Here is an 18,882-nt window from a genome sequence, read left to right on the forward strand (position 1 = left end):
CCCGGGATTGCCACCAATGTTGTATGATGTATCTCCTTTCAAGATATTGTTAAAATTATTATTCTGATAATGTTTTATACAATAAACCTGCCACCAACTGCAAGAATTTTCAGAAAGTTTATGAAACCAAGACATTATCCCCATTACCGTTATCCACGTTGCATAGCTGTAAATGATTTGTGAACGAATAGAGAATATAAGATCATGATATGAAATGTGATATGCAGCAACTAATATTACACAATCAACCATGATTTAATGGATGCCTTTGTTCTTAGATACTTGCTGTAACCTTAAAAATTTTTTGGTTAAGAGTTTGCTTGGTGTGAACTACAACGATATTGCTCCATCTTTTATTTCAGGTTTTTTGCCTTGCCAGCACAACTTTGAAAGCAATACAGACAGAAGCATTATTATTAGATCATTCAATGTTTTTATAATTCAGCTATTCATATTATAAGCATGGTCTTCATATTCAAAATACTTGCTTATATCAGTTTATGTCTCCATCAGTGACGTTTTTATCTTGAGCTCGTATTTCTTTGATTTTTAAAAGCTTTGAAAATAAGATATATCAAAAGCATTATTTCAGCCTTTTATGATCTTAAGTGCATGTTACTAGTATATCTTTCATTGTGTACAAATTTTATTGACTGATTATTGTACATTTTGGCTTTTTGAGGTGTATTCTTTAGGTTATCTTCCATTTTTATTGTTTACGAATTGCTCATTTTGCTAAGATTCAGGCTCAATCAAAACAACACTTCATGTCAGTGAAAACATAAGCGGTTCTTCTTCAACCCAAAGGCATTTGACACCTTGTAAGTTTAGAGGTCACATGATTAAAAGTCTGTAATGTGTCATCCTGTTCAATGCTGCATGCATGCCGTAGGCTGCATTCTCACATCTTTCTATATCATGTAGTGAATGCTTCATTGAAGAACAAACTTTTCTATAGGCCATTGCAAGAAACTTACATGCTATTCCAAATCAAGGTTAAGACCCCAAAAGAAGCACAGGCCCTTTGATTGAAAGTAAATTTGATGCTGATCTGTGTTCAACTGACAGTCAAATTTCTTGCAATCCTTATTAGGCTTGATATTGGGACTTACGCTTGATTTTCAACTTTAATGTAAGTTTCCTGTGAGTCATACAACTTCCATTAGTGCGAACAGATTCCTGCTTGATTTGATAGATGCCATGAAGTTCTCAAGCTCAGCAAAGATATTTTCTTCATACCAGTTTCGAGCACTCTATAATGCGTAGACATGTGCTTGTCTCTAGCTTGCCTATGTAGTTATTCTGATTTCTAGTTAATGTCATGTGAAGAAAGATATGATTGATTCAAGGAAAGACATCAGTTCGTCGTGTGATTTTTTTTTAACGGAAACTCGTGCCGGTGGAGGAACGCCCTTAGCACCACACTTCCGCACACCTCACGATGTAGAAATGCCCTTACGCATTGCCCTAATGTGCGCAACTAAGGGCATTTCTGCACGCATTTTGTGGTGCTAATGACGTTCCTGCACCGAGTTTCTGTTCTAAAAAAAAAGAATTGTCTATCAAATATTTTTTTAAGATCATATCATTTATTTTTTTAGAATTCCAGTTTGATTCCATCCTTCATGTATTTGATAATATTCCAATTTCCATAGATTAAACACAGATGTGCTCAATGCAAGAGGAGCCATTGTCCTGGGTTTGGGTATAGATGGAATGAAAATTTGGACCAACTTTCAAGTTCTGTAGGATGCTAGATTCCATCTTATTAAAACACCTGTATATGACAGAAACATGGACTAAAATATTTCTGTATACTTATGATTTTACACAGAAATTCTCAACATATTTTGTGGGTTGACCCTGGATGAAGTTTGGACTGAAAAATGATTTTTCACCCATATTTTTAAATTTTGATGGAATGCTAGATTTCATCTTCCTGTATTATTAAAAATTCATGACAAATTAAAAAATATTAATTGACATTCATTTTATTTAGTCATATTAGATAAACTCATTGATTAGTTCATAAATGTAGCTCTTGCTCTAGTAGGCATGCCCTAACAGAGTATGTGATATGATATAGGATTGACTGGCCTTGATGTATAGAAATGTTATTTAACGTGCAGGTGCATATTAGAAAAATTAGTTTATACCGCATGGGGATCGGCATAATATGATATGAATCAAATGAGGAGAGTAAATGAAAGTCATAACTGATTTATCAGGAATAAGCTTACATAATAAACAACATATATTTGTTAAAAGCAGGTTTGGTATCCTGTACCTGCATGCATTAGACTTGCTTATTATGTGCATCTACTATTTTAGTAATGCTGAATATCTATTTCTTCCTTCTAGCATATATTGTTTTGAGGATCAAACCGTATTTTTCTGGTAAACTTCTGCACAGAGCACAAAACAAGAAATGTCTCTCAAATCTTTCGTAGCATTGGTCATAGTCTGTAATTCCTTGATCCATGGTAAACTTCTTAAAATTCTGGAGTGTTTTGTTCACATATTTTCCCAACCTCTTTAGTGCTTTTTTTTGTTTTTCCCAATTAAATGGACTTAAAGGTGTATTATTTCTTAATTGCAGATAGGTTTGTGAAAAAAAGAGCAACAGAAGCCAATTTAGTATGATTATACTATATCCCTTCTATGAATATTCATGTTAATAATAATAACAACAACAACGGTATATTTACCCATGGTAGCCACTTCAGTTCCAAAAACTGATCTCCCAGCGGGCCCTGCTATTACTACCTCGGCTAAGCAGCTAGGCTACCTATTCAGGTGCACACAGCTTGATGTAATTCTATGTTCGAGAGAAACGATTGGTCAGTTGATGCTCATGCTATAAAAATTATTTGTCACTATACTTTCTGGGGCACACTGAATATTTCACTTAGCATGCACAGTTCTGCCTTGAGTTGAAAAGAAAAAATACAAAAACTATGGAGAGCTCTTGCCGAGTTGCGGGCACAGCAACAGGTGGTCCCTATTAGGATGTACATGTAGTAGTTCAGTCAGAGATTACAAAGAGTTACAATTAATCCGATCAATCACAACTATGGAAAGCCAGCCATGTCAACATCTATTATGTATGTTCGTTCAAAATATTTTCTAACTGTGATGTATATTCATACAATGATATTTTCTTGAAAAGTCAGTGTTTTTCTGTGTTTGCACCGGACATTGTTCAAATTTCCTGTAGAAAATATTATGATAATGATGGATTTCCATAGAATACCCCAATCTTGGCTGAATGATTAGAAACTATGTTTTTTTCAAAGTCTGTTATATTGGTACATTACTGGCAGATTAGTCAGTATTGAAACACACCTTTCCCTTTTCCATACCTGCCATCTAAATAGGGACAGTCCCCACTTCTGTTGAAAGTGAGAGGGAAGGCCACTATTTTCACTATGTCCTTGTTTTGTGAAAAACTCTGAATGCATAGTAAACTCTGCAAAGTCTCAATTTTCAGCATCTGTCTTTCCGTTTGTGCCACTTTCGTGTGTACTCAGGTTTATAGCAGGTATGTTTTCCTATTAAAATGTATAGAGAGTTATTTGCTGTACAAGCATTCTGTCATGCAGTAAATGCTTTGTCACTTATAATCTTGCAGGGGATGGTGTAGATGCAGAAGAGCTTGCCGAGAGGATGCAGAGATTATCGGGAGGAAGCCTGGAGCAGGAGGCTAAGCTTGGTAGTGGGTCAAAGGTCAGTCCAACAGCAACTATGCTATTAGATTTGTTATTTTATATTCCCTCTTTCATTTCTTGTGATTGTTCATAATTTTGAAGCATTTTGTTCTTGTCTTGCCCATTAGAGGTGAAGGCAAGACTAATGGGGCATTTGCAAGAAACTTGAGTTCATTGACAAATTAATTGTTACTTTCCAAATCAGGGGGTTGTTTCACAAAGATTTATGTTTGACTAAAGAGTCTTCAATGCCTTGTTGTGTGCGCTAGAAAAGGCATGACCGCATTGGTCAGGTCATGCCAAGAGGACACGCACTACTGCGTATTGATCAATAAGATTTGGCGTTGCATATCACGTACACGTAGACATGTAAGTGTGTGCCTCTAAGTCATACTTAAATCTTTATGAAAGACATCCAAGGAGTTATTCGGCATTGCAAGAAAGTTGAGTTACAAGTAAATTGAATGCAAATCAATGATAGACTTGCATGTAATTTAATAACTTGTGCTTGATTTTGGAAGTTGCACTTTATTTGGAATTGAAATCAAGATTCTTGCAATGCCCCATTAGAGATCCATATGGCAAAGTTCAGGATGTAATCTTTGATTGTAGCTTTCTTATTTGCGATCACTTCACTTTAAAGATGAGTGGTCAATGGGCCTGCATAAACAAGAAATAAAAAAATAAAATTTCACCCAGAGAGGGTACTAAATAACGTAAATTGTAAAATTCAAATTGCTGATTCAATTTGCTGACTAGGAAAAGAATTTTATGCTCACTGTACTTTTTGTAAGATTGTATTTTTAGATGATCCTCCAATGTAGTTGAGCATTTTTATCAAAGCTTGAGATGAGATTCAATCACTTTTATATATTAATTTGTTTCAACCAGACACCAAATGACATGTATGGGGATGGAGACGGCGCAGCAGCCTTCGATGCCATCGTAGCAGCCGGTCCAGTGGAAGTAGAGAATAGAGGGAAAGAGGATGTTGGAAGGTCAGCATCACCGTTCACGATATCGCAAGAAGATGGTGAGTAGGCCTATGTCCGGGGAGCCTTTCACCAACAGTTTGCTAGTGGTTATCAGTTGCAACTGTTTATCGACTGAAATACTTGCATCTGATTGGTCTAGAGCAGATTTAATCATTAAAGATGCTTCATGAAGCGATCCTTAGGGCCTTACAGTATGAAACTTGTCTTGAATGGAATTGTACAACATACTGCTATAGAATAAACACAATGAAATGATGTCAGAAACGGCACTGAAAATATCAGAATGATTCATAAACTTCCAGATAATGAAATGGGTAAACCCGATTACCACGAAGTTCAGCACAAAGTATGAATGTGATGTTTGTGTATTATGCATTGTAGGCATGCCAAAACACCACACTGCTGTACGGGTCGCTAGTGAATTGTTTTCATCGGCCGGTCAGTTGCTAGAGCTCAAGATTAAAAATGCCCAGATGTTCGCCCCAGCCTATAAGCTAAAAGGCAATATGAATATTCTAGCATTTAAAATGTGTTTTGTTATCACTAGAGGATTTCTTTATTTTACCTCTGACAATATCTCCTTTTCACTTCCCTCTTGTGCTGCCAGACACCAATGGCCTTGTCAGTCAAGCCATCATCACAGGCAAATTTGAGATCGCCGTTGAGCTGTGTATCCATGACAACCGTATGGCTGACGCAATCCTCCTTGCCATCGCAGGGGGTCCGGAACTCTTAGCGAAGACGCAGCGAAAATATTTTCAGAAGACCAAGAGCAATATTTCCAGGGTAAGTACATGGAAGTGGTGCTGTGAGAGGCAATATTGTTGCTGGGCTGTTGAAGCATTGTAATGAAAAATACAAACTTATCGAGTGAAGGTTATGAAAATGCTGTATTTTACAAATATGGCAATATTGACAACCTCACGTTGTTTGAAAAGGGTTTCCTCATACCTGTAGAGAAGAAGTCTTTCCATACTGAAGAAGGTTGCTCCTTATGTCATAACTCTTTGGCCCGAACTCACAAAGGTGGTTTAGAAAACCCACGGTTGAGTCCATGGTTTATGCAGATTTCCTGTATAAGTTTAAAACTTAAAAAAATGTCCAATGCTGATGTGCACTTTTGTAAGAGTGCGCCAGATTGACGCCTGTTGCCGTGGTTATCCGCGCTATTTTATTCATGAGTCTACTGTTGTGAATAATGATTCCACTCTTCAAACAGTGGACTCATGAATAAAATAGCGTATCTTAACCATGGTAACAGGCGTCAATTTGGCGCACTGTGACAAAAGCGCGCATCAGTTAGATAATTTATGTTCATCTGTAGTGTGGAGTGGCCACATTTGTTGCATTTTAATGATAAAGTTTAGTTCTGGTTGTGATTTTGAATAACAGAGGAAAGTATTTGTGAAAGACTGTTTTTTTAATGGACCTGGAATTAGTTTATGCTGTAAATCAGTGAAGGAAAACTAAACGACTATGATTTCAAAGCTGCTAGTGCTCATTTGGGGCATTGTCTTTTCTTCAAAACCCCTTGCATATATAAACAACATTATAGAAACAAGTCTGGTATGTGTTTCATACAGCTGTTCGTATGTTACGTATGACTTTACATGTGACTGAGCACCTAAGAAAAACGGGTTCCAGTCATGCATAACTTTACAAACGATTGATCCAATCAATAGTAACTATTGATATCCATCATTGTCATATTTTTTTCTACAGAAAATTTGCAAAATGTCTTTTGTAAACGAAGGTGAACACACCAAATTGTCAAGAAAACAATGAATTAAAACATATCTAGAAATGTGTTTTGAACAGACATGCATTTTAGATGTGGGTGTTGCTGGTTTTCCATAGTTGAGGTTGGTCCAGGGCCCTGTCTTACAAAGAGTTAGGATTGATCCAATCAATTGTTACTCTATGGAAATCCATCAGTGTCATAATTTTTTTCTACAGGAAATTTGCAAATTGTCCTTTGTAATCAAAGGTGAACAAACCAAATTGTCAAGAAAACAATGAATTAAAACATATCTTGAAATTTTGTTCTGAACAGACATGCATTTTAGATGTGGGCATTGCTGGCTTTCCATAGTTGAGGGGGGTGTTTCACAAAGATTTAAAAATGACTTAGAGTCAAAGGACTTAGAGTCACACTTAAATGCCTAGTTGCATGCGGTATAAAAGGCATGACTGCATTGGTCAGATGATGCTTGGAGGACGCGCACTACTCCGTATTGATCACTAGGATTGCGCGTTGCGTTGCAGATACGCATTGGCATTTTAAGTCGTTCGTAAATCTTTGTGGAAACACCCCCAAAGATCAATTGTAACTCTTTGTGAGACGGACCCAGGTTCCAGTCATATGTAACTTTACACACAGCGTTATGAAATGCCCACCAGGGCCCCGTAAAAAACAAAGGTGAAAGAACAATTCTGATTGGTTCCTGGTCAGTCTTCAGAGCATAGTGCGCAAGCAACGATGATCATGATAGGTCATTTCATTTAGTCATTAATTGCTAACCTTTGTGTTACGGTGCCCTTGTTCACATTTGATGTTGAAGTTTTTCCTTTTAATCAACTGTCATTCTCATGTAACTTCCCCTTCACAGTTAATATCGTCAATTGTCACAAAAGATGTCCGTGATCTGGTGCAGAATACAGAGCTGGAGAACTGGAAGGAGGCCCTCACTGCTCTGCTGACGTACAGCCAACCCAAAGAATTCTCAACGTTATGTGGTAAGCGTCTCACTCTCATGATTCTATATTTTTTTTATTCATCTTAATTTAATATTTCGGGGGAAATTTTCTACTTCCATTTATGTTGCTAATTTAAGAGTACGGAAGTGATGGCATTGCAATTTTTTTTTCAAATTTGAATTTTAGCTTTTTTATACCATACTTTTGCAGGGCATGATAAAAAAAACCCACAATCCCAAATTGGGGGTATTCGTTCCATGGGGGCCTTAGATATGACCTCATGAATACATAATTAGCCCCGTTGAAGTCAGTGGGGTGGACTTGACCTTGAATAATTATACTATTGCCTTGCCTTCATACAGATATCCTTGGTCAGAGGTTAGAGACCGAGGGTAATGGTAAATGAGCAGCCCAAGCCTGTTTATGCTACATATTAAAGGTTACTATCAGTTGATAATATCTACCATTGCATACAGATATCCTTGGTCGAATTACCAATGAACAGCTTTTAAAAGTTACATTTGGTCAATAATAATACTATTGCCTTTCCACAATACAGACATCCTTGGTCAGAGGTTAGAGACTGAGGGGAATGGTAAATTAGCAGCTCAGGCCTGTTTATGCTACATCTGTTCTGGTAACGTAGACAAGCTGGTCTCGTGCTGGGCTCAAGTCAATCATGCCGCTACATCCCCCATGTCACTACAGGTAAGAAGAAAAATTTATCCTATTTTGCTACTCCAACAACAAGTTGATCTCAATGAATAGAGAAAAGGAAATGAGCTTCGCACGGATTATCTCATCGAAATCGGATGTAAGCTCCAAAGTTGCAACATTTTGCTTATTTTTCACAAAAATGGAAGATGCACATGATCCTGCTCTATGTAAATGAGGGAGCCTATAATGTCTCACACTCACTATCTTTTTTTTAAATCTATTTTATTGTTTGCAACATCAGATTTATCATTTTTTTTTTCATTATTGTAGAACTCTAGTCTGATTCTCCATAGAACATGGTAGATCATCTTTCTTCAGTTTATTGTGAATGAATTAAGAGCTTTGTAATCACAAAAGCTAGGAAAATTGAAATGTTTGATAATACACAATACTAATTGCTTGACCATCGGTATCTGTTTGACCTTTGACATTTCTTTGACCTAAACAGGACCTTGTTGAGAAGGTTGTGACCCTTCGGAAGGCCATTGAGCTGAAGGTCGGCTACGCCCCTGAGATCTCATCACCCATCTTAGCCAGCAGATTGACAGAATACGCTCATCTATTAGCATCGCAAGGCAACCTCAACACTGCCATGAACTACCTAGGACAATCACATGAGGTTTGTTGATAAATTCTTTCCTTCATTTATGTTATAAATAGTCTGTATGCGACTCACTGTATATTATTTACCGGTGTGTTGGCTCGGTTGGTAGAGCATCCGTCATACAACCGGGAGTTAGGGAGTTCAGACCCGGCCGCGTCAGACCAAAAGACATTAAAAAATGGGAGTTGCTGCTACCCTGTTTGGCGTTCAACAATTAAAGGGGCAGAGCCACGTCGATCTAGCGCTTGTTTCAAATCTTGCACATCTTTTGAGACCTAATTCCAAATTCTCTTCAGCACCTTGGGATATATACTATATTACCTTTTTAAAAATAATTCTAAATCTCTCTATATCTCTCTCACTTAAGGCTAAGATTTTAGAATTGAAGGACAGGTTACACAAAGCACAGGGTGGAGACAGCCGAACACAATCGCCATGGAAACAAGTCAACGTTCCTTCACAACAGCCAGCCCAGCAACCTCAAAATCTTGTAAGTAATGTGATTACTCAAATTTCCCCTTTGCTTGAGCCCCTTTAAAGTTATTATAGAATGCAAATAATGTTTAAAGTCAACTTGGACAATTCTTATTATTTTTATCACGCAGTGAAACCTTGTTTCTTAATCTTTCTATGTATTTTTGTAATTAATTGTTACAGGGCCCCTTTAGAGAACAATTCTGTATATATCTTACAACTCTTTGTAAGACGGGGCCCAGTTCTCTAGAGAATGACTGTATCTCTGTATAGGTCACAAAATTGGGTTTTTAGTTCAGTTGGAAGACAGTGAGAGGTGCATGTGTCTCATGTTTGACCTTGTTTCCTAGTGAAACCAGGTATCACAGTACAAAGCCTACATTAATGATTGCAGTAATTAATTAATCGCATTAATTAATGGATTGTTTAAAGGGAAAGTTTACCCTGACAAAAAAAGTTTATTGAGAAATCAGCAGGAAAAATAAAAAAGATACTGGTGAAGGTTTGAGGAAAATCCATCAAGGATTACGAAACTTTAATTAGAATTTTTATTTTTTGATATGTGAAGTCATATACGAGCAGCTGGCCTATATGTTACGTAATATAAAAGGCCTTCAATTTTTTATTGTTCATGATGACCTTTTATTTCTTCAGGGGCAGGTGTATATTGATTTGTCTGTTGGTCATACTGAAAGTACAGTAAAATTCATTTTCACTTTTTTGAGAAAATGACATTTCATTGATCTTTTATTCACGATACATGGAAAGATGCTCGCATATATGACTTCACAAATCGAACAACCAAACTTCTGATAACTTTTTAAATCTATGATGGATTTTTCTCAAACTTTCATCAATATTTTTTAATTATTTTTTTCTACTGTTTATACAATAAACTTTTTGTCAGGGTAAACTTTCCCTTTAATGGATTACATGTGGATGTCAGTATCAATTTATTGATGGGAAGATTTTTTTCCTACCCAAGTTATACCACAAAGTGAGGAACTTCCATATGTTTATTCCCAGTTCTGGCCATGTGCTATTTATTATTGGTATCAAATAAATCATCAACCTTCTCATTTTCTTTTGACATCTGCATACCTTGCAATCTGGCTAACACCAGGTGGGTTTTTCATAAAGCTGTTCGTAAGTTAAGAGCGACTTTAAGAATGACTGGTGATCCTCTTTTGTGGTAAATGGTATACACATGATTTATCTTCATGGACGATGGTTTAGCGTGTAAGAAAGGTTCACCAGTCGTTCTTAAAGTCGCTTTTAACTTACGAACAGATTTATGAAATGGCCCCCAGGAATCCAGGATTCAAATGATGATGATTGGGTTGTAGGGCTAATTTTGCAATTGAATGCATTCACTATTACAAGCAATCAATCATATAATGTAGGTGTATGATTAATTGGTAATTTTTGTCTCACCTGCGAAGCAAAGTGAGACTATAGGCGCCGCTTTTCCGACGGCGGCGGCGTCAACATCAAATCTTAACCTGAGGTTAAGTTTTTGAAATGACGTCATAACTTAGAAAATATATGGACCTAGTTCATAAAACTTGGCCATAAGGTTAACCAAGTATCACTGAACATCCTACATGAGTTTCACGTCACATGACCAAGGTCAAAGGTCATTTAGGGTCAATGAACTTTGGCCGAATTGGGGATATCTGTTGAATTCCTATCATAACTTTCAAAGTGTATGGATCTGATTCATGAAACTTGGACACAATAGTAATCAAGCATCACTGAAAATTGTGTGCAAGTTTCAGGTCTCATGATTAAGGTCAAAGGTCATTTAGGGTTAATGAACTTTTGCCGAATCGGGGGTATCTGTTGAATTACCATCATAACTTTGAAAGTTTATTGGTCTAGTTCATTAAACTTGGACATTAGAGTAATCAAGTATCACTGAACATCCTGTGCACGTTTCAGGTCACATGACCAAGGTCAAAGGTCAATGAACTTTGGCCGAATTGGGTGTATCTGTTGAATTACGATCATAACTTTGAAAGTTTATGGATCTGATTCATGAAACTTGTACATAAGAGTAATCAAGTATCACTGAACATCTTGTTCGAGTTTCTGGTCACATGATCAAGGTCAAAGGTCATGTAAGGTCAATGAACTTTGGCCATGTTGGGTTTTTTTGTTGAATAACCATCATATCTCTGTAAGTTTATTGGTCTAGTTCATAAAAAGTGGACATAAGAGTAACCATGTATCACTGAACATCTTGTGCGAGTTAGAGTAGTATTCAAAGTCAGCACTGCTGCTATATTGAACCGCGTGATGCAGGTGAGACGGCCAGAGGCATTCCACTTGTTGTGATATGAGCCCCCAGATCTTAGAAGTTTTACACATGACTTTAGTTAAAAGTCTGTTTCTGTAAAGCTCTTACTAAGCTTGACTTAGGATACTAATTATGTGTAGGTTGCCATGATCTAAATTTTGTTTGGCTTGTAAAATCACAATATGTTGTTCTAGCGTGTAAAGAATTTTGTCATTCATATATTAGAAGTCTGGCTGTAAGTAGTCCTAAAATACTTCCAAAGATCTAAAAAAAAAAAAAAAAAAAACTGTGACACATGCACTTTCTTTAAATGAGTTGCCTTGGCGGGCTCGCTGTCTCATCCAACTTTCTCCAGGGGGTGAATTCCTTCCAAACAACCACAGTGTCGAGCAGTTCCTTCTACAATTCACAGGTTACCTCTAGACTTCAAGGAAACGCCTACCAACCCCAGGGACAACAACCACAGCATCCGCAACAGCCACAGCCGAATGTCAACCAGGCAACGTATGCATCCACTCAGGCACCAGCTGCAACATCGGCCACCACTACCACCACGTCGCAGTCGAATATGAGAATGAAGGCAGGTGGTCCTAGGCAGTATCCGTCGTACCCTCAGACGGGTATGCAGCAGTTTTACTCAAGAGAGGCTCCAGGTATGAACAACCCCGGTCAGGTAGGTCAACAGCCAGGGTTCCAGACGCAAGGGTTTGGCCAAACGCAACCTTACACCAACCCTCAGACCAGCACGGCGCCAGCGCCCCAACCTGGCGGCTTCTACAATCCAATGGACTATGGTACGCAGAATCCGGCAGTCTCCCAGCCCGTTGCCACACCGGGTCTCGGTGGATACCAGCAGCCTCAACCAACGGTGTCCTCTGCCCCTAGCCAGTATGCACCTGTCCCTACATCAAGTCATTCCACGCTGGAAAGTAATGACCCAAAGAAGGCGTGGAACGATCCTCCACTCCTCAAACCTAAAGCAGTAAGTCATTTCCTCACTTGTAATCCCAACTGGATGGACAAATTCAGAGTCTGAAATGGCATGTGAAATGCATTTGGCTCTTAATTTGAATAAAAAATGTTAAATGATATTGGGTGGTTTTCTCATAGCATTGGTTCACAGTTAACCCTGGGCTAGCTTAGACTACACTGTTATGGAATGCCACTTGCCAACTCAACAGGAGAAAATTATTTCAATCATGCTCACCCCCCCATCTGTAATATGAGAGTTTCTCATCGCATTGTTTCATGCCTATAATCTTTGGAATCTCACACTTTCTTTACACCATTTTGTGATGCTCAGTTACAGAGTTACAAAATTAGGCAACATTCTGTAAGTGCACATCAGACCCCAAAATTGTTCAAAAACATGATTTCAGTGACATATTCAGTGCAGATTTTGTTTCTAGCCTTAACTTGCCCATCGTCTATCAACAACCGGTCTGTGTTTCCTCCCCACCAGCAACCCACTGCCTATGTACCCCCGCAGCCGATCACCGCCCCTATCATGGGCGTCCCCGCAGAGGAACCTCAACCAGGCTACCAACAACCAACCGGCTATCAACAACAGCAACCACCTCAACAATACAATCAACAACAGCAGAACCAGCAGGTACAACAAGAAGTGAGTGGTTACCATGGTATACTAACAAATGCAAGCTTGACTAACAACTTGTGCCCATTATACATGTATATTCCGATACCAGTTCGTAGTGTCGTTGCAGGAACGCCCTTCCCACCACACTTCGCGCACCTCATCGGTGCAGAAACGCCCTTGCGCAATGCCCTTATGCGCGCTACTAAGGGCATTTCTGCGCGCATCCAATGCACGTAAGTGTGGTGCGAAGGGCTTTCGTGCACCGAAACGACGAGTTGGTCCCATTTCTTATTTGTATCTGCACATTGGGTGATATGGCAATGATTCCAAAATTTGGTGTAGTTGTAAATTGTACAAGTGGAATTAGATCAAATGGTTTGTAGAAGAAGTGGTTTTAGACAAAATGGGATTTGACAATGTTTCCATTCAACAGTATATATCCCTTGTAAGCTTTGCTGCTTATTTTATTCTAACCACTTTGCATGTGGATTTAACTTGCCTTCGTTATTGATGTTTTCTTTATGGAGAAACAGGACTAAATTTCAAGTTCTTGATTTAACAATGTATTATCTCCTATCAATATCATATGATGTATTTGTATTTGTCTAATAGTAATATTGCTATTCTCAATATCATTAATGCTATATTAAAATTAGACAAATACAAATACAGCATATGATATTCAAATTCATTTAAAAAATAAATGATTTTGAATATCATATGCTGTATTTGTATTTGTCTAATAGTAATATTGCTATTCTCAATATCATTAAAAAGCAGACTTAATTGAAAAAAAAATAATTAACTTCACTTGCTTGCTTTTTTTTAAATATTTCTATCAATTTGCACTTCATTTGCAAAATAACACAGTTTTTTGTTCTTTTATAATCTTAAACTCTTTAACAATTTTTATTTCCACTAACAGTCCCAGTACCTCTATTCACCTTATGGAATGGTATTTTGATTTCATTCTTTTCTTTCATTCATGATTCATTCTCAAACAGCTTTTAATTCTACTGCATACCCACAAAAAAGAAAAAAAATCCACAAAAATAGCAGAATCCGCAAAATGAATTTCTACGGTGGCAATTAATCTTGATTTCAGAGACTTTATCGAAATTATTTCTCACGGCCCAAGTTTTGCTTTAATCACAGGTACAGTGTACATAGGAATCATTTGTATACTGTACAATAAAAACACTGTAAAATGAGTGGATGAAAGATGCTGGAAGTCACATATTTGTAACCTGGCTTTCATAAACTATAATGAATTATAAATCATATGAAAGTATAGCCTTTGTTTTTCACCTAGTGGCAAATTGTGATCAGTCATGCTTGAATGATTATAAATTCATTAAGTGTGATAATGCATATTTTCATACCTTTAGGTGATAATTGAAGCAAAACTGGCAATGTGTCAAAGATCATGACCTATTTCTTATATTTTCTGAGAGATGAGATTGTATGCTTTCATTTCATATAAAGTTCTAATCCTCATCATCTGTTTTGTTTATTTTAACATAAAATAATTGTAAATATGAACAAATTAATCTAATTAAACTTCTATGAAAGTCAAAGAGGCAACAGCAGTCAGATGTCCATTGGTTTTTAAATAGTTTGCAAAATGCGTAATACCGACAGAAATATTTGGCATTTTATATCGAATGAAAGCATATAGTCTCATCTCTCAGAAAAATAGGAAATATGTCATGATGCATGCTATGCTTCAATGATAACAGCAAGGTCTGAAAATTATATTGCATATCATGATTCCTAATAATTCATGTATGAGCAATCACAATTGGCAACTAGGTGCAAAACAAAAGGCTATTCTTCCCTCTTTCCTTTGTTACATCATTCGTCATATTATATAATAGCAAAAATATAATTTTTTTGGTTCTAACATAGTTCATCTTCTCATTTTGAATTGTTGAATGTATTGTACAAATAGTTCTTAGAGACACTCACTGTATGAAGCTTTTGCCTGAATTTCAGTCGCATCAAATGTCACAAATGGCTCTCTCTTTTTTTCATAGGTCGAATGTATTTATAGTATAAAACTTGAAAAAAATTTGGTCTAAGCTTTCATTATTAAAATTGGATGCAAAACTATTTGTTTCCTTGTCATCAAGTGCTTTTTCAAAATATAAATAAAACAATAAAAATGAATTGGTCTTGTCACATTTTTACATGATAATAATGATAGTAATAATATTTTAATGCTTTGTTGCATAGATTAGAGTAATAGAGTTGCTGTGTGATTCATATACAATAATATGCTTTGCAATTTTTTTTATTTAATGCTATTAAAAAACATCTAAGATATCAGTCAGTTCCTAATTCACATAATTGTAATTGCTTACCCTAATAAAGGCCTCTACTTTGACAAACTTAACATTGAATCTTAACACAATATATTTGCTCCATTTGATATTTGATCTTCCATTTTTATTCCCATCACTACTAACAGCAATACGTCCAGCAAGAGCTACATGCCCCCCAAGATGTGAGTTAATAATGCATGCTAACATTACACTTCATAAAGGGGCAGGTTTCACAAGATTCTCCTAAGCCTAAATCTAGCCTAACTCTATGTTTAACCCATAGAAATATGTGCTATATTTCATGCATATATGTCCATGAACCTAATCTTCTGATGGTTTTGTGAAATTTGCCAAAGCTTGATAAATTTGATTCCATACCACCATTACATGACAGGCATTATTCAAACTCTTAGGATATGATTTATTTGTATGGCTAATTTGATCACATAACAAGTTTTCAAATTGGCAACGTCACCTTTACTGATGCATACTTAATGCGTCAAGTCATAAAGACAATATACATAGTTGACACTTGTCAGAATGTTGCCATTTGTGAACTTTGAAGACTAAGGCCCGTATTCTGAAGTCTGGTTTAACTTTAGACCATGGTCTAACTCTGTGCTAAAATTATGGGAAGCCAAACGTTTCAAAATTTTGTTAACAGTGAATGCTTCTCATGTTTACTATGCTCTTTACTAATTCTTTAATGGTGAAGACAACTGTCATACTTATCCTTCACGGGCAGTTAATAATGTTTTGGGAGTCAAATGAGCTGATACACTGAACCTCTAATGTTAGAGATTTATGTAACAACTGGCTTTCCATAGTTAAACCACAACTTAAAACCAGAGTTTAAATCAAACCCGACTTCAGAATAGCCTTAGAGTCTGGACTTAGACTTCTTTTTAAATTCAGACTAAGACTCGAAATCAGACTCGGACTCGATGTCAAATACTCAACAAAAAAATCATAAACATTCGTCATGAAATGGTTAAAGTGTTTTTCATTTATGCACTTAACATGCTGCAAATTATGTGATTTAAAACAATTGTAAGTCAAGCTGTTCCCATCGGAACTGGGACTTGGGCTCCTTTTTGTCCAAATATTTTGTACAGTCAATATGCTGTGACTCCTATTTTGTAAATGAATCACTCCTATTTTATATTTTTACATGTTGGTAGGTCTGTATATATCTCATTGTGCAATCATAGCATCGATCACCATTTGCTTTTTAAAAAACTAAAACTTGCTGTATATGCAGCAAATTTAGGTCTTAGTGCTTCTACCTTGAAAAGCGGCTTGGCATTTATAGGCTGTACTCTAATGAAAAAAGTGAGCAAACGATAACCAAAGTTTCTTTTGTCATGAAAGAAAAAATCAGAGCTGAAACCATTAAGAATATTCAACTGGAATTGACTTAAATACTTTTGGTTTTATAAACATTGTGAAACTATGTTAAGGATGAATTCATGAACATACATGGGCATGTAGATAATATAATCTGTATTGTTATTTTTTCCCAGAATGCACCTGTCAAACCAGCCCAGTCAGCACCAGAGAAACCCAAATCCCCGCTACCGGCCGAACATCAATTCCTCTGTGATACGTTCAATGCTCTTGCACAAAGATGTGGGGCTTCCCCTTCCGTTAATGCTGTAAGTTTCTATAAATATTTCTTGCATTGGTATAAATCACCAGCATGGAGATTCTGTGTAGTATGAGGGTTTGTGAGGGGGGGTGATAGCCTCATTGTTTTATCAATTTAAGAGCAGAGCTGCCAGTTATTAAGGAAAAGTCATAACTTTTATGATTTTTGTGCCAAATTATGCCGTTATGCTTTTGACATTAATTATTAGGCGTTTGAGGTAGAATAGTTTTGTACACATGTAATACACACATAGTAATACATTGCACAGTTGTACAATTTACTTGCCTGACTAGGTAAGCTAGTGTATCACAAAAGTAATGTACATGTACCACCCTGGATGAATATACCTGACAACCATCATGTAGGGTTGGAAAACTTGGCATTCATGAGCATTGTGCATCTGTTCTGTTCTGTGTACGTATATATTACCTTTTTAAAGAAATTTATAGTACCACATGGCACGTATGAAATCATGACTTTTATCTCAAAGTTACGACTTTTTGGCTTCTGGATTACTAATTTTTACTTTTAAAGGTTGGAAGCTCTGTAAGAACAAAGATTTTCATGAACCATACATCTCTTTTTAACAATCTTCTTCACTTTCTATATCTTTTCCCCCTTCTCTACCCCCCCCCCTCTTTACTCCCTTCTCATTAGTATCCCTGCCCCCCCCCCCCCCCCTGTAAAATTGCTCCTGATAATATACCTAAATGTTATCATCGTTATTGTATTTTTCAATTTGCAGCAAATGAAGCGAAAACTAGAGGATGTTCACAGAAAGTTGGAGGTTTTATATGACAAGCTGAGGGAAGGAACGGTAAGTTACATCTCTCATTTTGTATGTGTGTGTGTTTGTGCGCAGTGAAGTAAGCGCATCAAAAAGCCTGACTGTGCGCACTCAGATTCATTAATAAAAAGCGCATCACAAAAGAACGTAAACAATTATCTGCTTTCATACACGGGGAAAATAATAATGTTTTCAGAGAAAATGAATTGTCGGACAAAGGCAAAATATATTTTAATTCCATCTGCTTTTGTTATTTTTTTTCATCTATATTGTCAAATAACAATCTAGAAGAGTTGTATGACCAAATGATGCCTGTTTTCATTCGTCCATTATGCAACATATCCACTCTCATTGAGGCTGTGTTCACCCCATTGTATGAAGCCGTTAGGCTGAGTGCAATGGATTGAACAGAGCCTCTACTCGCTTGAGGATAGATTGCATAATGAACTCGTGTGCATGTATCATTTGTATACCATTTTTAACAATTGTTTCAATTCTACAGCTCTCGGCGATGATCCTGCAAGGCCTCCACGAGATCGCCCACGACATCGGGACGTACAACTACCAACACGGCCTGGGGGTCCACACGCGACTGGTTACCAGTGGAAACTTCTCCGAAATCAGTGCCTTCATGCCCGGCCTCAAGGTCCTCATGCAGCTGGCCACGCAGCTTAGAGTATGAAGCACCGCACGCTCCGTTCAGACGTGATGCGGAAAATGGCAGCAGAGAATCCGAGGGGTGTTTTTCAAAGAGTTGGTTTGACTTATGAGAGTTGTGCTTAAATGCCAACACGCATGTTGTTTAATGCATACTTTAATCTGAATGATGGATACATGGTAGTGAGCATCCCATATACATGATCTGGGCATCGTCTTACATAGAGTTACGATTGATCCGATCAACCTCAAGTATATGGAAATCCATCAATGTCATGATTTTTTTTCCTCAGGAAATTTGCACAATGTCCTTTGTAAACAAAGTGAAGCACACTGATTGTTCAAGAAAACTCTGAATATATTTAATGGAAATTAT

General features: G+C 37.0%; 1 protein-coding gene across 5 annotated transcripts in view; it reads left to right on the top strand.

Annotated features, from left to right (window-relative positions):
• LOC121432047 (protein transport protein Sec31A-like) overlaps positions 1-18,655 on the top strand; it is a 31,756-nt gene extending 13,101 nt beyond the window's left edge. Inside the window, exons 11-23 of one of the 5 annotated variants that reach the window (XM_041629867.1) lie at positions 3,632-3,726; positions 4,599-4,740; positions 5,310-5,488; positions 7,312-7,438; positions 7,959-8,107; positions 8,565-8,735; positions 9,088-9,210; positions 11,849-12,475; positions 12,956-13,117; positions 15,561-15,596; positions 16,938-17,069; positions 17,808-17,879; positions 18,352-18,655. In XM_041629867.1, the coding sequence (XP_041485801.1) occupies positions 3,632-3,726; positions 4,599-4,740; positions 5,310-5,488; positions 7,312-7,438; positions 7,959-8,107; positions 8,565-8,735; positions 9,088-9,210; positions 11,849-12,475; positions 12,956-13,117; positions 15,561-15,596; positions 16,938-17,069; positions 17,808-17,879; positions 18,352-18,531 (2,195 nt within the window). In that variant the 3' untranslated portion in view covers positions 18,532-18,655. The remainder of the gene's footprint in view (positions 1-3,631; positions 3,727-4,598; positions 4,741-5,309; positions 5,489-7,311; positions 7,439-7,958; positions 8,108-8,564; positions 8,736-9,087; positions 9,211-11,848; positions 12,476-12,955; positions 13,118-15,560; positions 15,597-16,937; positions 17,070-17,807; positions 17,880-18,351) is intronic. The other 4 variants (XM_041629868.1, XM_041629871.1, XM_041629869.1 and 1 more) reach the window with 4 other exon arrangements.
• The last annotated feature ends 227 nt before the right edge of the window (positions 18,656-18,882 follow it).

The sequence above is a fragment of the Lytechinus variegatus genome, chromosome 18 (assembly GCF_018143015.1).
Source record: "Lytechinus variegatus isolate NC3 chromosome 18, Lvar_3.0, whole genome shotgun sequence".
In the NCBI taxonomy this organism is placed as follows: domain Eukaryota; kingdom Metazoa; phylum Echinodermata; class Echinoidea; order Temnopleuroida; family Toxopneustidae; genus Lytechinus; species Lytechinus variegatus.